The 22,439-nt window shown below is 47.6% G+C and overlaps 1 protein-coding gene across 2 annotated transcripts in view; it reads right to left on the bottom strand.

The window, feature by feature from the left end:
• RNF8 (ring finger protein 8) overlaps positions 1 to 22,077 on the bottom strand; it is a 25,210-nt gene extending 3,133 nt beyond the window's left edge. The window contains exons 1-7 of one of the 2 annotated variants that reach the window (XM_082248960.1): positions 21,951 to 22,077; positions 19,294 to 19,422; positions 17,739 to 18,386; positions 11,332 to 11,403; positions 8,402 to 8,491; positions 6,451 to 6,558; positions 2,069 to 2,273 (exon numbers count right to left, since the gene is read on the bottom strand). In XM_082248960.1, the coding sequence (XP_082105086.1) occupies positions 2,069 to 2,273; positions 6,451 to 6,558; positions 8,402 to 8,491; positions 11,332 to 11,403; positions 17,739 to 18,386; positions 19,294 to 19,422; positions 21,951 to 22,037 (1,339 nt within the window). In that variant the 5' untranslated portion in view covers positions 22,038 to 22,077. Of the gene's footprint in view, positions 1 to 2,061; positions 2,274 to 6,450; positions 6,559 to 8,401; positions 8,492 to 11,331; positions 11,404 to 17,738; positions 18,387 to 19,293; positions 19,423 to 21,950 lie in introns of both variants that reach the window. The other variant, XM_082248961.1, reaches the window with a different exon arrangement.
• Positions 22,078 to 22,439: the final 362 nt, after the last annotated feature.

Raw genomic sequence — 22,439 nt, 5'->3', positions numbered from 1 at the left:
ATAGGATTCAGATATATTGGGCAGACTAGATGGGCCAAATGGTTCTTATCTGCCGACACATTCTATGTTTCTATGAATACGGATGAGCTGAGTATTATTGGACACAGCAGAGGGATGAATGGACACACTGCTCCCCCTAGTGGAGAACAGCTACTATGATCTTCTTACTCCACAGTAAGGCCCCTTTCACACTTGTGCGACCTAAAAGTAGCACGGGTTTTGACTGGACTTGAAGCAAAGCCTGTGTAATCTTGAGGTCTGTGGACCTCAAAACGCATCAAAGTCAGTCAAAGTAGTGCAGGGAGTACTTTTAAGTCGCACAGATATGAACGATACTCATTGGAAATCATGGAGTACGACTTGTCATGTGACTTTACAGTCCTAAGGCGCAGGACAAGTCGCACAAGTGTGAAAGGGGCCTAAAAAGCTGCTCATAGTTCAGCAGGATATGCGCTTGGAGGGAGACACTTAGGACGGTCCTTCTATAAATAGGAAGTTTGTTACTACTGAGTATAATACCCTTGGTGTTTCTTTCTCCATATGATGAAGAAAATACATTTATCCATCTGGGAATACTACACAAATAAGCGCCTGCCCATCCACCGCATACCCTAGTAGGAGGATGCTATATACCCTTTTCTTTGGCAGTATATGAACATCCAACACAATAGTGCATTGGGGTCTATATTACCCAATAAGTACGTGTACCATATATAGGCACCTATAGGTACCCCTATCTTATATGCACATATATGTTCTACAAAAATTATTACTACAAGATCGACACACAGTCTACGTCTGCCATACAAGTGGAACCTATCAAATTCCTGTTTGTCCTGTGAGTCCGCACGTCTCTAGGGGAACACTAGCTGGTTCTCTGGTCTCTTAAGCCCTGAAGAAGCGAAGTCAAGCGAAACGCGTTGGCTGCACAGGGACCATGTCCATCTTTTCTGACTGAGACCCCACCATCCGGTTACCCATTTTGTGTTCTCATTTTAAATTCATTATATGTAGATGTTATATGTATGCATGTCTTCATAGCACGGTTATGCATGCTTTTTTATGTGAACAGAATTTATCAATAAACATGTATTTTTAACTTTAATTCCGTGTTGCATCATATTTTGATCATCTCATTTGGGCCTTCAAAACCCCATCTTTTTTCTCTCTTTATGGTATTGTTCAGCAGGGACAGGCCAGATCTGGATGTGTTTGTGGACGTCCCCCATTCAAAAGAATTTGTTGGTCAGATTGACTTCTGTCAAAAGGACAAACTGTAAAACGTATAGCTTATAGATGTTCTGGCGAGGGGGAGGGGGGGGGGATTGCTCCATTTACCTTGCTTGTGTGGATATAGGAATCTTTTTTTTTTTTTTTTTCAGCCCCCTAGCTGAACGAAAAAAAATGAACCATCTTAGGCCAGATTAAAAAGGGAAACACTTTACTCAGGGGGGGGGGGTCACCTGTAGCAGCTCTGTGTGTGTGTGGAGGTCACCTGCGAGTGTGGATTGCTTGTAGTAGCTCTGAGAAAGTGCGGGGGGGGGGGGATAATCGCCTGCAGCAACTCTGGGCTTGTGTGAGTGTGTGGGGGAGGGGAAGGTTGCCTGCAGCAGCTCTGGGTGGGTGTGTGTGTGTGTGGGGGGGGGGGTACGGTCACCTGTAGCAGCTGTGAGTGTGTGTGTGGGGGGGGGGGGGGGTCACCGCTCTTGGTTTGGTGGGGGGGGGGGGGGGGGTCGCCTGCAGCAGCTCTGGGTGTGTGTGTGTGGGGGGGGGGGGGGGGGTACGGTCACCTGTAGCAGCTGTGTGTGTGTGTGGGGGGGGGGGGGGGTCACAGCTCTTGGTTTGGGGGGGGGGGGGGTCGCCTGCAGCAGCTCTGGTTGTTTGCGAGTGTGGATTTCCTGTAGTAGCTCTGAGAGTGTGTGTGGGGGGGTCGCCTATAGCAGCTCTGGGGGGGGGGGGGGGGGAGGAGGAGTCGCTTGTAGCAGCTCTTGGACTGGCATTGGCAGCTCAGGGTGTGGGGTTAATCTAGTAGGTCATAGTTGTCATGCAGTGGTCACCCACCTCTCACCTTTACGCTCTAGGATCAGAGCCATCCTTCGGTCCTTCATCTCCTGGCTCAGTTTGTCCACCATTCGGTTGATGCAGTTGTCCAGGACGAGGGATCGAGTCTGGGACTTTATCTCCGTTCGGCAGATGGGGCATTCTTCCTTCCGCTTCCGCCATGACTGGATGCAGAAGAAACAGAAGCTGTGTGCACAGTTGAGAGTGACAGCCTGGAGAAAAACACAGAGGATGTCAAAGTGCGCAGTAACCCCTAGCAACCGGATTTCACCACCCATCCCTTCTGAGCAGTCTAAATTTGTCTTTCCTCAGTTGATATGGGATACTGCAGTACACAATTTGCAGCGAAGTCTTTGTGAAGCAAGATACACTCACCATCCGAGTTCCTCGCTGACACCATTTCGGGGTGTGGGGGACTGCTTATCCAGCATTGCAGATGTGCCCACACCGGCTGGTCTCTGGTGGTAAGCTCATGCTGATGTCACTCCTATTATGGAACCTAAGAAGACCCCGCCGCAGCCAACATATGACATCACAAGAGTAGCAAGAGCAGACATTTTTCTTGTATGATGGAATGGTTTCTTGTGCGTATGATGGAATGGTGAGGTGTTGTATCTCATCATTCTTGATGCTAGTCTACAATGTCAGGTCTGAACAAGCACTGTGCTTAATTCACAAACCTTTAACACCAGCCTAAGGCGCTCCGTTTATCAACCATGCGACTGTTTTTTTTTTTTTATAAAAAAAAAAAAAAAAAAAAAAAATCACTGAACTGAAAATAACTCACTTTTTAGAAAATAAGTCTCATTGTCCTGGTGTGTTAGCTTAGTGAATTGAGCTTTGTGTGTATGTGGTGAGAACCCTGTAAACAGTTCAATAGGTTAAGATGAAATTTATACACCCAAGTAATTAACTAAATCAGTGACATGCCATGCTGCATGACCAAGTTTGAGGTTTTTATTCGACTTAGCCAGTCCAAAGGCAGGGAAAGTCTAAACTGTGTGTACTCATTGGCTCTCCAACAGGCGTCCAAAGTGGGTGTACAGTACACATGGAGTGGGTGTACTGTGGGCATTCGCCCTCCAACAGTTGTCTAAAGCAGAAGTCCCCAACCCCCGAGCTGTGGAATGGTACCGATCCATAGCCGGTCAGACACTGAGCTGCACTGCCTACCTGTATCCCTTCAGCTACTGCGCATGTTCGGCTCAGTGACGCAATCAGGGAAAGCAAGCCGAGCTTGAGTCGAAGGTTTCCCTGAAAGCACTTAACTCAATAAATGGCGGGCAACGACTAACAGTGCCGATCCCCGGGACCACACAGGAGGATACAGGATTTCAAGAGAGGGACAGTGCCAATTCCATGGGACACACAGGCGATGGTGGCGGGGCCACACGCAGCATCTGGTGGCTGGGCCACAGTGGCAAGTGACGGTGGAAAGCAACACACTGCATCGGGTGGCAAGTGACAAGCTCAGAGCTGTCACTGATTCTGCATTATGGGAAGTTAACCACTTTACCACCGGAGGATTTTGCTGTCTTCCGTTCAGGCCACTTTTTGCGATTCGGCGCTGTGCGACTTCAACTGACAATTGCGCGGTCGTGCGACGCCGTACCCAAACGAAATTTACGTCCTTTTTTTCCTACAAACAGAGCTTTCTTTTGGTGGCATTTGATCACCTGTGCGATTTTTACTTTTTGCGCTATAAACAAAAAAAGAGCGTTTATTTTAAAAAAATAACAATATTTTTAACATTTTTTTATATGAAATTCCCCCCAAAAAAAATGTAAAAATCAATTTTTTTTTTAATTTTTGGCCAATTTGTTTGCTGCTACATATGTTTGGTAAAAAAAAAAAAAAAATCGCAATAAGCGTATTTTGATTGGTTTGCGCAAAAGTTATTGCGTTTACTAACAAAAGGGAAAGATTTCTGTCATTTTTGGTGGTTTTTTTTTTAACGCGTAATGGCGGCGATCTGCGATTTTTTTTGCGGGACTGCGACATTGCGGCGGACAGATCGGACCCTTGACTGACATTTTTGACACTTTTGGGGGTACCAGTGACATTACTGCAGTAATCAGTGCTATATATATATGCACTGTTACTGTAAAAATGACACTGGCAGGGAAGGGGTTAATTTTATTGGAGAGGGAGGGGTTAATGTATGCCTGGTGCTTACTGACGTGTAGGGGGGGAGGTGACTGAGTCATGGACAGATCGGATGTCCAGCTATGCTGAACAGTCCGATCTGTCACTCCCTGTCACTATGGAGATCCCCGACGATCGAGTCTGGATCCCCGACGATCCCCTGGCCAGACTCCCGCTGTGAATGAAAACAGCGGGAGCGAGCCTCCGGCGGCGCGCAAGCGCCGCCCAGAAGGGGGAGTGTCTGACGACGTTAATACTATGTCGTCAGACGATAACGAGCCACTCTGCCGCAGTAGTATTACTGTGAGCAGACGTAAAGTGGTTAAACGGTTTCATTATATACAACAATGTAATAATAGAAATAATGTGTTTCAATCATTGATGATGGATGTGATAAGACCAGCCATTCCCCCAACAACACTACTATCAACCCGTTTTCTTCCATGAAACCAGTCCCTATTGCCAAAAAGGTTTGGGACCGCTGGTCTAAAGTACGCATTGACCCTCCAACAGTCGTTTAAAGTGGGTGTATGCATTGGCTCTCCAACAGAGTTTGAGGTTGGGAATGTTGAGTGCATCCAGTACCGGAAGTGAACATGTACATATATCTTTCGCAGGAGGTGGGGGGGGGGGGGGGGGAGTAGTTAAGGTCACAGATGCACAACATGCTGGTAAACAAAACCAGTAACAACATGGATGACCAAGACAACTCAAGACCACTCTCCCTGACAGCTGACCAACCAACCTTGAGTAACAATGTCTTGCCGCCAGCCATTTTACTTTCAGAACCAGAGTTCTAGAAAGACCCCAAAAGATTAATTGACTGCAATGAACCAGCTATCAACCCTAGGCATTTACTAAGACCGCTAGGCCGTTATTGCCCCTTGGATAGTCCCATTGATCTTTGATTGAGGTGGGGGGGGGGGGGGAGGACTCAAAATTTTTCACTTTGAGGAACCCTGCTCTAGATGCTAAGAGCCGAAATGCATATACAGGAACAGCTTTACCTTCTAATAGGTCTGTAAAGGAATATACACAAACTTGTGATGCTTAACCGATGCTCTATGGCTCCACAGCAGAGTTGGCAATACATTTAAGAGCTGCAATATTAGACATCACCTATTGCCATGACTCCTGACCAGCTCCATGAAGACATGGTGTGACCAGTTTTGTGTAGAGAAGAGTCCCGGCCTCAACCCTACTGAACATCTTTGGGATGAATTGGAACACAGATAGTGACCCGGGTCTTCTCACTCAACATCAGTTTTTATTTTTTATTCATCATTTTATTTATTCAATTAATTGACGGTTTACAGTGAAGAGGGAATGCATCTCTTCCAATGGCGGCATCCAAAAGATGATGTACACCCCCACCTTGGATACACCCAGGGGGTGCCTACCTATCAATCCTGAACCGATGCGAGTGTTTTATTACACCTTAATAAAAGTACCGAAAGTCTACACTTAGAGGCGCCTCTTCGCTCTGTTTATTCTCAGCCCTGTTGGAACCTCTGGCTTATTGGTTCATCTCATGGCAGCCCTACATGTTGGGACTTTTTCCATCACACTGTGCAGCAGATGCGCCTGATCCATGTTTTTCCTTCACCCAACATCAGTACCTGACCTCACAAGCGGGTAAAATTCCCACAGACACCCTCCAAAGTTTTGTGGAAGCCTTCCCAGAAAAAAAAAAAAAAAGGGGAGGATGGTACAGCCGCAAACAGAGGAGACGCAGCTCCATATTAATGGCCACGGTTTAGGAATGGGATATCCAATATCACCATATAGGTGTGATGAGGGGTTCCCAGATTATTAACCATATAAGGCGCTTTTCCACTGCATGGTACGGCTCGGTTTGGCGCTTTTCCACTGCATGGTACCACATGGTAGGTGTTAGAAACGGTTCGGTTTGGTACAGCAGCGATTTTCCACAACATGGTACGGCTCGGTACGGCTCGCTTAACACTACCACCTCGGTTGGGGTTCCAAGCGGGCCATACCTGTACCATATCCCACAATCCTTTGCATGCAGCCTTGACTGTTTGTCACTACTAGCCACTGATTGGTCAGAGAATCGTTGTAATCCCACCCACTTACTACTTTAGTGGAAAAGCAAACCGAGCTGAGTAGAGCTTATACAGTGCTGAAACGTGCCGACTCGTACCACGCAGTGCCAAGTGGAGCCGAGGCTGTACTTTCGCAGTGGAAAAGTGCTAATAGCGTATACCGCAGAAACAGGCTCACCTCTATGAAATTCTCAGAACAGATGATGCACTGCAGTTCATTGTCCAAGACGTCGTTCATGTGATTGAGAACTTCCTCCTTCTGAGCCTCCACCTTCTCCTTTTCCTTCTGTAAGAGAGATCCATGACAGTGGTCACAAACCGAGCACCAATCCCAGAATCCTCTGCTTGCCCTAAAATCTACCACAATATTTTTAAAGCTGGAGCCCTTCCTGTGTTAGTTTACAGCAAAGATCTATAGGTTTCTGTTCTATCACTTGGGATACTGACAACTGAACACCACCCTCCTCTCCTGTACTGAAGTGGTTTACTCTGATTTCCTACACACTGTGAGCTTTTCACAATGTTCATTAGAAGCTGCAGCAAGTCAGATAGAGCAGTGGTTCTCAACTCCTTGTCCTCAGGACCCACTAACAGGCCAGGTCTGCAAGATAACTAAAATACATCCCAGGTGATATCATTTGATGCTCAGCAATTCCAGTATTCTAGTCTGCATCTCCCCAAGGTAATACTTAAAATCTGGCCTGTTAGTGGTTCCCAAGGACAGAAGTTGAGAATCACTGATATAGACGCTGCCTCGTTTCCTGTCTGGGGGGGGGGGGAAGTCTGGCATCATCTAGCTCTTTTCTCCCCAGTATGACTGTCCCCGCCCCTTTCATTCATTGGATTTCATTTCTTACAATCATGGAGGCTCAACATCACATGTGGACGTCATCATGCATAAAAAAGCTTTCCTAGGAACATCCACTTCTCCAGACTAACACCTACCCATCAAGGCATTTTAATAGTCCCATAGCTTCTCCCAAAAAAAGTCAGCCCTCTGCCTGCATCAGGAAACAAACAAACGTAAAATTCCCAGTTCAATCTGCTAGCCAGTCTGCTTACCAACCAAATTAACCTGTCTAACAGTTTGCGTCAAAACAGGGGTTTCGTTAACTAAACCCCTGTTTTGACGCAAACTGTTAGACAGGTTAATTTGGTTGGTAAGCAGACTGGCTAGCAGATTGAACTGGGAATTTTACCTTTGTTTGTTTCATGTGTGGAGCCCTTCCATGTGTTCTTTGCTATGAAGGCCAGTAAAAAGGTGGGGGCAGTGGCCATTTTGTTTGTTGTCTCTGCCTGCATCAGGGCTGAGTGCTCAAGAGCCGCACTGAGGCAGGGTGCAGAGATGTTTTCGGGAAACTATGTACTAGAGATCGACCAATCAAAGCCGATATATCGAGGGCCGATATGCACTTTCCCCAATATCACGGAATCGGCCATCAAGGTGGCCGATATTTTGGAAAAAAGTGCTTGTAATGGAGTGATGCCTGCAGCTAGAGGTATCACCCTGGTACCGGCATCCATAGTCGACGGTCGGCTGTCTTGTAATGACAACCGATGCGGCTGAGAAGCCACTTGGCTGTCATTACAAGGAGCGGTAGGGGGACGTGGAGCGGTAGGGGGACACGTCCCCCCGCCGCCTTCCGCGGCTCGCCCGGGTCTCCCGTCCCACCAGGAGAACGGGCAACCAGCCTGCATGGCCGCCGAAGATCGCATTCGGCTCCGATCGGGTCTCCATGCAAAAACCCGGAAGTAATGTCATGAAATCACTTCCGGGTACTCGGCGCCAGATTAAAAAAAAAAAAACAGCATTCAAAAACAGCCACACAGTGCAGAGGAGGGGTTTGGGGTCTTTTAGACCCCCAGATCCCTCCACAAGAGTACCTGTCAAGTAAAAAAAAAAAAAAAAAATGTACGAAAATATCGGCCCATCTGGGCCGATACAGATACGCAATGACCAAAAAAATCGGTATCGGCAATGAAAAAACAATATTGGTCAATCCCTACTATGTACAGCATACTGTAAATTTGAAGGGCTCTCCCCTTTCTTTCATGTCCCAGGTCTGCCCAATGAACTGACAGGAAAAAGTTTATAAGAAATACAAAGTTTGTGTACATCACGGTGTCACCTTTGTCTCCTGCAGTTCTCGGTTCTTATCCTGAATAATCTGCTCGAAATCCCAGTGGTGGCGATTCAGCTCTTCCATGAGCAGGGAATGCTGGGAAAATATCAGAGGGCTTGGGTTACATTAAGCCAATGGGGTATATTTACCCTATAACTGGAGTACTCAGAATCTGGAGCAGCTGTGCATAGTAGCCAATCAGCTTCTAACCTCAGCTTGTTTAATTTAACACCTTGGCAATAAAACCTGAAAGCTGATTGGTTTCTATGCAGAAGTGAACCTGATTTTGCGCTCTCCAGTTTTAGTACACAAACCCCTATGCCTCCTTCCAAACTGTTTAGCTCTTATTACTGTGTAGTCTTGCTGAAATCTTTCTATATTAGAGCTAAGGCAGTTCATGACTAGTCTTTTTTTTTTTTTTTTTCGTTCAACCACTAGGCCAAAGCACACACATGACAGCCAAGTAAATGGCATTTTCAGCAAAGATCAGCCATGGCAGCCCACAGATCCCAAATACTGTTTTCTTAACCAGTTACGGGCCGCCCGCCACAGTTATACTGCGGCAGGCAGCCCCTCCTGCGTGAACCGACGTAGGTATAAGTCAGTCGCGCGCCTGGTGCTAGGAAGGCGAGCGCTTGCCGCCGCGCTCCCGCCCCCACTCGCCAGCGGGGATGCCGGCGGCCGCGATTGCCGCCAGCCACTCGCAATCGCTCCGTGCTGAGAGAGAAGGACGGGCAGCTGTTGTCAACACACATACACATGATCCTGCACTTCCGGGTTCAGGGTGTGAGTGCGCACCGCCGGTGGCTCTCTCCTGCTGTGATTTCACCCGATGTCCGCCAGGACCCGCCAATCGTTCGGTACTCTGGCAGAATGACCGTCTGTCTATGTAAACAAGGCAAACTGTCATTCTGCAATTACAGATGACATAGATCCTGTGTAGCAGGAACACCGATCCATGTCTTCAAGCAGTAAGAGCACCTCCCCCACAGTTAGTAAACACTCCCTAGGCACACATTTAACCCGTTGATAGCCCGTTAACCCCTTTCCTGCCAGTGTCATTAGTACAGTGAAAGAGCATAGTTTTAGCACTGATCACTGTAGTAACCCAAAAAAAGCGTCAGTTAGGTGTCTGCCACAATCGCAGTCCCATTATATGGATCGCCATTATTACTAGAAAAAAAAAAAAAAAAAAGAAGAAAGAAGAAGAAAAGTATCCCACAGTTTGGTTTGCGCAAAAATTATAGCGTGTACAATCAATATACACTTATTGGGATTTTTTTTTTACCAAAAACATGAAGCAGAATACATATATTGGCCTAAATTAACCACTTTACCACCGGAGGATTTTGCGGTCTTATGTCCAGGCCACTTTTTGGGATTCTGCACTGTGCGACTAACTGACAATTGTGCGGTCATGCAACGCCGTACCCAAGCGAAATTTACGTCCTTTTTTTCCCCCACAAACACAGCTTTCTTTTGGTGGTATTCAAACACCTGTGCGATTTTTACTTTTTGCGCTATAAACAAAAAAAGAGCGACAATTTTGAAAAAATATTTTTCACATGAAATTTCCCCCCCCCCCCCCAAAAAAAAAAAAAAAAAAAAAAAAAATCGCAATAAACGTATTTTGGTTGGTTTGCGCAAAAGTGTGTTTTTTTTTTTTTTTAAACGAGTATTGGCGGCGATCTACAATTTTTTTTGCGGGACTGCGACATTGCGGCAGACAGATTGGACCCTTGACTGACATTTTTGACACTTTTGGGGGTACCAGTGACATTACTGCAGTAATCAGTGCTATACATATGCACTGTTACTGTAAAAATGACACTGGCAGGGAAGGGGTTAATTTTTATTGGAGAGGGAGGGGTTAATGTATGCCTGGTGCTTACTGACGTGTGTGGGGGGAGGTGACTGAGTGACACAGGGACAGATCGGATGTTCAGCTATGTTGAACCCTGCAATCTGTCACTGTCACTTAGGAGATCCGCCCGCTTTGTTTACACAGACGGATCTCCAGACTCGATTCCCCGACGATCGGGGAAGAGCAGCGGTGATCACCGCCGCTCCTCCCTTGGCCCGACTCCCGCTGTGACTGAATACAGTGGGAGCGAGCCTCCAGCGGCGCGCACGCCGCCCACAAGGAGAGGAGTCCAGTGACGTAGGTCTACGTCGCCGGACGATAACGAGCCACATTGCCGCAGTAGCAGCAATGTGAGCGGGGTAAAGTGGTTAATGAAGAAATTTGATTTATTACATTTTTTTATTGGATGTTTTATAGCAGAAAGTAAAAAATATTGTTTTTATTTTTTCACAATTGTCGGTCTTTTTGTTAATAGCGCAAACAAAAACACAAAAAGGTGATCCAAGTACCACCAAAAGAAAGCTCTATTTGTAGGGGGGAAAAAAAAAAAAAAAAGGACATCAATTTTATTTGGGTACAGCGTCGCATGACTGCGCAATTGTCAGTTTAAGTATCACAAGGCCGAATCGCAAAAAATGTCCTGGTCAGGAAGTGGCTAAACATGCTGCTAGCAGGCTTTCAACAAGCTTCAAGAAGTTTTGAAGCCTGCTATCAGCTTGTTTAATGCTGCAATCAGCACTCCCATTAGGATCTGTATTCAGCAGTTGCAAAACTGGAGCTGAATTGTACTTTAAAAGCTTCAATAAAGCTTGCCATTCACAGTGCTCTTCTAGAAGCTGAAGCATGTATGAAACAGGCCTAAGGCTGCCTATTCAAAACCAGAGCAGGGCTGCAATTTATTTGCAGTGCAATGCAAATTGTATATTGAAGTGCGGGTGTGTTGTGGAACACTGGGTTGCCATTCAAAGTGAATGTCACTGCAACACACCCAACATGTATATAATGTGTTACTGCGATACCTTGATGTGAATGGCCCCCTGATTAGACAGAGAATGGCCATACAAGACTCTACCTCTTGCAGAAGTTGGCTGAGCTGCTCCTTCAGATGCACCTCTTCGGCGGCCTTTGACTCGGTGGATGAGTTCTACAAGACAAAGAATTTGCGATTACAACATCAAAAAATACTCCTGTGCTTTTCCTGAGAGACAACTGCAGGCTGCCACCCCCCCCCCCCCCCTTGAAGAAGCCAGCTGTCTGACTACTACACTGACCAGCTGGGTTCAATAAGGTTGTGCTTAGGGGGTGCACTGATCCGACTTTTCTTGTCCAGATACCGATACCTGGCATTGTGTATCTGCCGGTACCGATCTGGAACTACACACATACACAATACGCATGCGGCTGCAGTACAGAGCAAAGCCACTGCTTCATGTGTATGGCTCCTCCACTCACAGGCGGAGTGCATCTGATATCACTTCACCTGTGAGCCGGACCTATACAGGAAGTAGCGGCTCCCATCCCATACTACTGCACCAAGTAAGGGACGGCTGAGCCGGGACTCAGCAAAACCAGATCGGCCCGTGGATCGGCGGCTCCATGCAAGTAAGCGACGGCTCAGCTGGGACTCAGCAAAACCGGTTCGGCCCGTGGATCGGTTAATTTTACCGATCCCCCGATCCAGCTATAGTGGCAGTATCTGCGCCGATATCCGATCGGTGCATCCCTAGTTGCGCTGAGTAAATAAGATTCCCAACATGTCAAACCTTAAACTTGCATGCACCCATGCAATGGCGACAAAACCTCAGTACCCTATATTTTTCATAGGCAACACTTCAAAAGTCCCTACAGGGCATCAGTTTAGAGCTATGCAGGAGCTCTGGTGCTAAAATGATTGCTCTCACTCCAGCATGTGTAGCGATATGTAACATGTGTATTGCAATCAAGGTTTTCCTGCATAGGTGCCCCTGATGTGTGGGTTTACGTTCGTTCATGTGTGTATATTGTATGGGGGTGAGGGGGTCTCAGATTTTTGTTTTATTGGGGGGGGGGGGGTATTTTATGTGCTTGGGCGTCTTTGCTTTACAATTTCTAAAAAAAAAAAAAAAAAAAAAAAAAAAAAAAAAAAAAAAAAAGATGTTCCCATCACATAGGGCAGTGGCTCTTAACTCCGGTCCTCAGGACCCACTAACAGGCCAGATTTAAAGCGGAGTTCCACCCTAAGATTTTACTTCGGCCCATCTTCTTGCTCCGGGTCACCTGAAAAACAAATGGATAATCGCAATTTTTTTTTTTTTTTTTTTTTTACTTACCTCGTTTTAGAAGAAAATATACTTACCTTACTTCCTCTTCCCCCCCCCTCTGCGGCCGCGGCCCTTCGTCACTTCCTGGCTTGCAATGATTCCTGGGAGCTGAACGTCATCGCTCCCAGGAATCAATGCGCCTGGACCGGCCCCGACGTCAGTTCCGGTGCAGGCGCAGTCATACCTTCCTAAACAGCTTCTGGGCATGCCCAGAACCTGTGCAGGGATGACGCTGCAGCCCCAGAAGTGACGGCGGGGCCGGTGCAGTGCATCGTGGGACTGAAGAGGACGCGCTGGCTTCAAGCTGCCCACACCTGAGATGGCAGCGCTGGAGAAGACATTTTGAAGGTAAGTATTTCTTCTTGCAGGTAAGTGCAACCCGGAACAGTTCAGAGGCTATTCATTGTGGAATGTACTAGCCCTGACTGTCCCGGGGGTATTTTTATGTATTTTTTTGTGTTTTAGGTGGAACTCCTCATTAAAGTATCATCTTGGGGAGATGCAGACTAGAATACTGCAATCACTGAGCAGCAAAATATATCACCTGTGATGTATTTCAGTTATCTTGCAAACCTGGCCTGTTAGTGGGTCCAGAGGCCCGGAGTTGAGAACCACTGACATAGGGGGACAAAGTCCCCACTGTGATGATTTTTTTGGGTACAGGTTCTCTTCTACAACGTACAGACCTGGCAGTAAAAGGGTTAAAGCTGAAGATTAATCTGATTAGACCGGTGCATTTCATAAAATTAGAATACATCAAAAAGATAATTTATTTTAGTAATTTCCTGGTAGAGGGCTGCACTGACTTTTGGTGGACCAACCAACACCAGCAGATGACACGGCTCCCCAAATCATCACCGACTGTAAAAACTTCACTCTGGACCTCATGCAACTTGGATTCTGTGCCTCTCCACTCCTCCTCCAGACTCTGGGACCTTGATTTCCAAATGATATGCAAAATTTTCCACAGTAAGCGATGATTTGGGGAGCCATGTCATCTGCTGGTGTTGGTCCACCGTCCAAAGTCAGCGCAGCCCTCTACCAGGAACTTCTAGAGAACTTCATGCTTCCCTCTGCTGACCAGCTTTATGGAGATGCTGATTTCATTTTCCAGCAGACTTGGCACCGCCCACACTGCCAAAACTACCAATACCTGGTCACGTGATCATGGTATCACTGTGCTTGATTGGCCAGCAAACTCGCCTGACCTAAACCCCATAGAGAATCTGTGGGGTGTTGTCAAGAGGAAGATGGGAGACACCAGACCCAACAATGCAGATGAGCTGAAGGTCTCTATCAAAGCAACCTGGACTTCCATAACACCTCAGCAGTGCCACAGGCTGATCGCCTCCATGCCACGCCGCATTGATGCAATATTTCATGCAAAAGGAGCCCGACCAAGTATGGAGTGCATCCTATACTGTACATGGACAGACTTTTCACTAAACCAACATTTCTGTATTAAAAATCCTTTAGGTTTCATGGCTCTATGAAATCACCAGAGGAACAATATTAGTTCACTGATCGGCTGCAGACAGAGCTGGGAACAGAAGCTGTAGCTGAGATCAGAGTATGAGAGAGAATGAGAACTCCGTTTTTTTTTTTGACGTTGACCTTCTTTTACCACTGTGATTGGTTAGCCAGTATACACACAGGCATTTGTTGACCACTCTAACAGGAGGTTACACAAGATCTGCTAAGAAGGACTTGGGTGTGAGAGGTGTCACTGGGTAGGGAATCGACCGATATCGTTTTTGCAGGGCCGATACTGAATTTCCGGCCACCCTTCAGGCAGATGGTAGATATTGGGTTTTACGTTTTTTTTATTTTTTTCACACTGTCCTTTTTTATTTTTGATCACTTTAAATGATTGTCACAATGAATGTAAACATCCCTTGTGACAGTAATAGGCAGTGACAGGTACTCTTTATAGAAGGATCTGGGGTCTAGAAGACCTCCAAATCCCTTCCCTGCCCTTTTTAAAAGCTTTATAAACACCAAGATCTGTGTTTTTTGAATGCTTATGATTTTTTTGAAAATGGTGCTGTAAAGCGTAAGTGATGTCATATCAGCATTAGTCGGGTTAACATAGCGGAGAGCTGATTAAAGCCAATCCTGGCTTTATTTGGGTGTCCGGTCAGCAGGCAGATGCATCAGTTGGTCGCTCGGGTCACCCTCCGGATAGTCACGCAAAGCAGTGGGGGGGGGGGGGGGGCCTCAAAATCATCCTCTGCACTTAAAAGCATTCAAGTTTGGCTGTTTTGAATACTGTATTTTTTTTTTTTTTTTTTAATCTGGCGCCTTCAAGGCTCCAGTAGCCGGAGTGATGTCACAACATCGCCTCCAGATTACTACATCAGAAAGCCATTTAAAGCAAATTGTTCGGGTCTTCGGCCAGCCGACGTACGTGCCGGCTGGTCGTTCGGGCCTCCTGGTGGGATGGGGAAACCCGGGCAGAGCGGCGGGAGGGGATGTCCACTCCTGCTGCTTGTAATACAGCCGACCGGCTGCTTAGCAACATCGGTTGATTGGTTATTACAAGAAAGCCGACCGTCCGCTCTAAAAAAAAAAAAAAAAAAAAAAACAGTACAGGGCGATTTCTGTAGCTGCAGGCATCACTCTGGTACAACCACTTGAAGCAATATCGGCAAGTTTGTGGCCGATGTAGATACTTAAAAAAAGTGAATATCGGCCTTCCGATAATTGATCAATCTAATCCCGATCACTGGGCTTACATCAGGATCTCCTACCTATTACTACGGTTGCGGGACCATCAATTTCTCTGGGTTTTGGGACTTTTACATATGATATTGGACAATTTTTTCACAGCACTGCACTAATTTTTGCATCATGAACACGGTCTTCAGCAGCTGTTTGAGTATTATTCTGACGCAGATTCGTTTTTGATTCACCAATGTAAGGGGACCCTTCTCAGAAGACCACCAATGTAAAGCGGCCCTTCACCAATATAAGAGTCCTTCTCCACTGGCTACCAGTGTAAGGGGTCCCTTCTCCATTAAGCACCAATATAAGGGAGTCCCCAGACCATCAATATAAGAGGGTCCTTCTCCCCAGACCATCAATATAGTGTCCTTCTCTACTGACTACAAATAGACGGGGTCCTTCTGCCCCGACCTTAGTATAAGAAGGGCCTTCTCCCCGGACCACCAGTGTAAGAGGGCCCATTTCCACTGACAATCATGTAAGCGGGCATTTACCCACTGGTTAAATACTTGGTTTTGCCTAGGTGTAGCGGAATAGGGAGTAATACCAAACACATACAATTTCTCGCTCTAACATTTCCTACGAACCATCCTCTCTAAGCTGCTCCAGCTGCAGTTACATGCCTCCACTTACAAGGCAGGGTTATTAAACCTTCATTGTACCACATGTTGTTAAAGCGGAGTTCCACCCAAAAGTGGAACTTCTGCTCATTTGGTCCCTCCCAACCTCCGGTGCCACATTTGGCACCTTTCAGGGGGGAGGGGGGGGGGAACAGGTACCTGTTTTTCCCTTCCCCACTTCTCAGAAGTTTGGCCCCCTGCTCCTTCCCCCTGCCGCCGAATGTGCAGCGTGCTTCGCGCATGCGCAGTATGGACCTGCCCTTGAAGCCTCAAGGCTTCATTGCCAGGTTCCCTCACTGGTAATGGCGGCAGCAGCACCCGACAGCCGATGGAAACATTTGCTGCGGTGCCGACATCGCAGGACTCCAGGACAGGTAAGCGTCCTAATATTAAAAGTCAGCAGCTACCGCCCAGCCATTCCGGCTCCTCGTCCTTAGAGTTAATTGGTAATCTGAACACAGCATATGGCTCCTAGGTCTAGGACACAGTAACCACAAACTTCATAATTTCATACACAAGCAAGATAGGTCTCTAGAAAATATATATTTGAATGCCAGATAAAATACCGATCAAATTAAGATCAAACTTAAACACCTTCATGCCTAGGAAAGACAAGCTAGCGTTTAGATGCCTTACAGGTCTTTCCGAGATAACCCATGTTTAGTGTCTAAAGATAGGCCTTTCAAAACCGGACCATAAAATATCGGTTTCAAGCATGTAACCGTTACATATGTCAAGATATGAGTGCTTTTAATAATCTGTCAAACCAGGAGGTCCCTTAGCAGTTTATAGACTCAGAGCCTATTGGCCAAGTACTTCTGGTGACACCCCCTGGGGGGTCAGTGAAAAAGGGCAGGAACTGATCGAGAGCTCAGTTCTCATCCTACCATCAAAGCGGAAACACCACGCTGGAGGACCGATCATGTTCAGCTTCTGAAACTAATGTAATACCAGGACCGTTTTAATGCAAGTATTTTCACCCTTTATCTCCATATTTCTAAATTGCTGTATTGTGTCTCTATTTCTTTGTAACCAATTTTTCTGTAAATATTTTTATTCGCACCAGTTTTTACCTTTCTTATAATTAAACCTTATTTTGAAAAGTGTTAACTTTGTCACTAAGCTGTTAAACGCAAACTGACCCAAAAGAACCTGCCTCCTGAAAGCGCGCTACCGTTTAGGCTAACCTATCTGAAACATTCTGGTCTGAGGTGACAGTGTGTGTTACAGACGGTTATTCTAAAGTCATAATTGATATTTGTAAAATCACGAGCGTCCGCTGGGCTCATTCAAACGTAGCGGTGGTGGCAGAGAAAGGGTTAATCGTTTAACCCGGTGACAATCGCTCTCAGTCTGCTGGCATCTAGATTGTGGTCCCGCAAGCTGGAAAATCTTTGTGCCGGGCGCAGCTGAGAGTGGCATTGCTACGCAAGTGACGGTAGGGTGTGAGGTTGCTTGGTCTTTGGTCACGAGTTGGATGAGAAGGCCAGGGGTCTGATACCCACCACCGTCACAGAGACTAGTTCAGTATCCCTGGCTTGGGCCATAGAAAGAAAGCTCAAATGTTTTCTGATTCCTGCTGAACTGACCAAAATTCAAGCTGTGTGTGGCCCTGCAAGCCCCACCCCCAACCAAAGAAAAAGAAATCGCCAATGACAAACAGTAACTGCAACCTATCAGGTGCAGTTATTGTTTGGCAACGCTATTGTATTTAAAGCAGCCACGGCTCCACAATAGCCACCAGTGGAGATTCCTCCATCCACATTGTTAGCATGGATAGGGGGAATCAAATTATTTTTTCTCATTCAACGCTTGGCTACTATATATATTCTTACTTTGCTCTGCTGCTCCTCTTGCATCCTCTGCACCTCATCGACCCTCTGCAGATGTTCTTTTCTCTTGATGACCATCTGTTTCTGAAGATCGTTAAGCTCCTGCCTGCATTTCAGCAGACAAGGGGTCTCCTCTGACGGGCTCTGCTGTGGATCTTTCAGGTTTCGCATGTCTTTGTGTTTTTCCTGGACCTGAGAGTTGAGGCTGCGTAGCTCCGCTATAGACTCTCTCATCCTGGACAGCTGCAAAGTGTTCATGCACTGCTGCTGGGTAGCTGCCATGATGTCCAAGTCCGATTCCGGCTGCTCGGCGGGTATTGTCGGCTGTTTGGACAGGCCAGGCTTTGGCAATTTTGCAAGCGGTTCCTCCCTTCGTGGAAGCTTTGCTCTGGACATACCGGAGGTACCAACCTCCGTTCCAGGGGTCTCGGAATCTTCACAGTTCAGTTTGCGCTTGTTTCGCTGAGGTTTACTCTTGTTGACCAGAAATGGTCGGATTTTCTCCAGGTTCTCCTGGACCAGTTCATACTCAAACTCTGGTTTGTCCGTGTTTGGAAGAGGAACTCCGAACTGGACAAAGGAGTCTTTGGTCAGCGTGTAAGGTTTGTTTGGATCCAGTTTCTCTTTGTTCACCCACACTCCATTCAAACTCTGCAATTTGATCAAAAGAAAACAGTCACAAAAAAAAAAAAAAAAATATAGATAGATAAAAAAAAAAAAAAAAAAAAAAATATGGAGGAAAGTGTGTGTGTGTGTGTGTGTGTGTGTGTGTGTGTGTGTGTGTGTGTGTGTGTGTGTGTGGGGGGGGGGGGGGGGGGTGGATGGCATTTTACACTCCTCACTGTTTTTTTTTAATCGAAGTATGGATGTGTCATGAGACGTAATAGGACCGATCCGGGGATGTGAAGCAATAGGACCGATCCGGGGATGTGAAGCAATAGGACCGATCCGGGGATGTAAAGCAATAGGACCGATCCGGGGATGTAAAGCAATAGGACCGATCCGGGGATGTAAAGCAATAGGACCGATCCGGGGATGTAAAGCAATAGGACCGATCCGAGGATGTGAAGTGAGAAGTGATAGGACTGATCTATGGATGTGAAGTGAGAGGTGATAGGACTGATCTGTGGATGTGAAGTGAGAGGTGATAGGACTGATCTGGGGATGTGAAGTGAGAGGTGATAGGACTGATCTGGGGATGTGAAGTGAGAGGTGATAGGACTGATCTGTGGATGTGAAGTGAGAGGTGATAGGACTGATCTGGGGATGTGAAGTGAGAGGTGATAGGACTGATCTGGGGATGTGAAGTGAGAGGTGATAGGACTGATCTGTGGATGTGAAGTAATAGGACTGATCTATGGATGTGAAGTAATAGGACTGATCTGTGGATGTGAAGTGAGAGGTGATAGGACTGATCTGTGGATGTGAAGTAATAGGACTGATCTGTGGATGTGAAGTAATAGGACTGATCTATGGATGTGGAAGGAGAAGACTGGAAACTCACAGAAGCTGTTGGTGATGTGACCGGCTGTGTGACGTGAAACCTAGGAAGACTTACACTGTTATCGGTGGCCGTCCACTGGCCCTGTGCGTCCTGTCGGAAGATGCAGTGTGTGCGGGAAATCATTAGAGGGCACGCCGTAGAGACCAGCTGGTAGGTGACACCAATCCCTCTTCCCACAGTCACCTGTTGGGCAACAAAATAAACAAATCACAAATCAAAAAAAGTAATAAATTACCCCTGATTAATAAAAGATACATTTTCACAGAATGTCTTTAATTCTAAAGATCGGCCGGCACAGAGAGAGAATGCCACAATGGCAACTGAGTGCTAGAACCGCAGAAGAATGCATGAACCGACCGCTAGAACCGGCACTGCACCGCAGAAGAACGCATGAACCGACCGCTAGAACCGGCACTGCACCGCAGAAGAACGCATGAACTGAGCGCTAGAACCGGCACTGCTCCGCAGAATAACGCATGAACTGATCGCTAGAACCGGCACTGCTCCGCAGAAGAACGCATGAACCGACCGCTAGAACCGGCACTGCTCCGCAGAGGAACGCATGAACCGACCGCTAGAACCGCTCCGCAGAAGAACGCATGAACTGACCGCTAGAACCGGGCACTGCACCGCAGAAGAACGCATGAACCGACCGCTAGAAGCGCTCCGCAGAAGAACGCATGAACCGACCGCTAGAAGCGCTCCGCAGAAGAACGCATGAACCGACCGCTAGAACCGCTCCGCAGAAGAACGCATGAACCGACCGCTAGAACCGCTCCGCAGAAGAACGCATGAACCGACCGCTAGAACCGCTCCGCAGAAGAACGCATGAACCGACCGCTAGAACCGGCACTGCTCCGAAGAATGCATGATCCCCAATAGCCGGAAACACTTATTTTTTTCGGCACCTGCAACAGGAGGAACATTGGAGAAGCGCTGTAGAGGGGAATAGAGCGGTGCCCCCCCCCCCCACATGTTTATGGAGGTATATGGATATATGTAATGGGGGTCATAATGGGGTACAGACCCAACATTTAGTCCATACTCACCTTACACCCCCTCATGCAATATTTTTCAGGTCTGCATGAGGTAGCAGGTAGTAAATTGTAGTGCAAACTCCTCTGCACCCCTAACAATCCCTCCTGTGTAGCATTGGGGGGGGGGGGGGAGCAGTTATATACAGACTCATTCCCCCCCCCCCCCCATCAGACAGGACTAAGGGGGATACAGGTCCTCCTCAGACAATATGATCGAATATAAGGTGACCCCCGCCCAATCACAACAAAACCTGCAAATAAGACTGAACATTGACACCCAGAAAGAAGAAATGGAAGGTGGGTGACTCCGGATTCAAACTGATTGATAAAGTATAGGACTCCTCAGACAGAAGCAGCCGCCCCTACATACTGGGGGGGGGGGTACAAGGTAGCCTGAGACAGAAGCAGCCGCTCATACATAGCGGGGGGTACAAGGTAGCCTCAGATAGAAGGTCCTATTACCATGTATTAGAGTATATTGGAATATATTGCTCCCCTCCTCCTGTGCACCCCTCTGATGCAGCCTGCGCTCACTGTGCACCCCTCTGATGCAGCGTACGCTCCCCTCTGATGCAGCCTGCGCTCACTATGCTCCCCTCTGATGCAGCCTGCGCTCGCTATGCTCCACTCTGATGCAGCCTGCGCTCGCTATGCTCCACTCTGATGCAGCCTGCGCTCGCTATGCTCCACTCTGATGCAGCCTGCGCTCGCTATGCTCCACTCTGATGCAGCCTGCGCTCGCTATGCTCCCCTCTGACGCAGCGCGCACTCGCTATGCACTTCTTGGACCTTGCCGTGCACTCCTCTGATGTAGCCTGCGCTAGCTGTGCGCCCCTCTGACAGCGCGCTCCCCCAATAGTATCCGTTCCTCAGACAGTACTAGTGGCTCCTATATACTGAGGGTTTAACTTCCCTCAGACAGTAGTATTTGCTCCCGGATAGTAGAGCTATGATGAGGTACAGGGGTCTCTCAGACAGTAGTAGTCGCTCCTGGATAGGAGAGCTATGATGAGGTACAGGGGTCTCTCAGACAGTAGTAGTCGCTCCCTGATAGTAGATCTATGATGAGGTAAAGAGGGAGGGGGGGGATCTCTCAGACATTAGTAGTCGCTCTGGATAGTAGAGCTATGATGGGGTACAGGGGTCTCTCAGACAGTAGTAGTCGCTCCTGGATAGTAGAGCTATGATGAGGTACAGGGGGGTCTCTCAGACAGTAGTAGTCACTCCCTGATAGTAGATCTATGATGAGGTAAAGAGGGAGGGGGGGGATCTCTCAGACATTAGTAGTCGCTCTGGATAGTAGAGCTATGATGGGGTACAGGGGTCTCTCAGACAGTAGTAGTCGCTCCTGGATAGTAGAGCTATGATGAGGTACAGGGGGGTCTCTCAGACAGTAGTAGTCACTCCTGGATAGTAGAGCTATGATGGGGTACAGGGGGGTCTCAGACAGTAGTAGTTGATTATGGATAGTAGAGCTATGATGAGGTACAGGGGGTCTCTCAGACAGTAGTAGTCGCTCCTGGATAGTAGAGCTATGATGGGGTACAGGGGTCTCTCAGACAGTAGTAGTTGAGGCCTACACCCCGGTATTCCCCCAGCTCACTATACAGGGAACACCCATCTCTGCCCTGAGGGACAGAAGACCCTCCAGCAGTGATTAGTAAGGCCTCTCACCTCTTCCCCCTCAGGCAGTATTAGCCGCTCCTGGCTTCCCCCGACTCTCCTCAGACACCAGCACAGCTCGTCCTCGTCTTCCGCCATCACCAGCCGAACGTTACCGGAGGCCGCATCCAGTGTAACCCCCGTTGTCTGCGCGCGCTCGCGCTGTCAGGGCACACTACGCATGCGCATCCCCTGAGGAAATCCTGGAAGCAACCACCAGGGGGCAGCAAATGCCGCCGCTGCAATGTACACAGAGTTCACACGTGACCAGACATTACCAATAAGGATCCACAATTGCAGCCAGTGGCCAGTAAACAGACAGGAATAAAAAAGAGGGAGGGGCTTTTATACAAGATGCCTGTGATTGGGCAAATAGTAGGATGGTGGGAGGGGGTATAATCAGGAATTCCCCCCCTGATGATTGGCAGAGCCGCGGTGAGGCCTATGGGCGGGGCATGTAGTGAACGTCCTCCAATAAGCAGAAGCTGATGTTAGATGCGT

This window comes from Pelophylax lessonae (assembly GCF_965119305.1).
Source record: "Pelophylax lessonae genome assembly, chromosome: 3".
Classification (NCBI taxonomy): Eukaryota; Metazoa; Chordata; class Amphibia; order Anura; family Ranidae; genus Pelophylax; species Pelophylax lessonae.
Note: the sequence above shows the minus strand (reverse complement) of the source record. Positions and strands in the feature narration are given on the sequence as shown.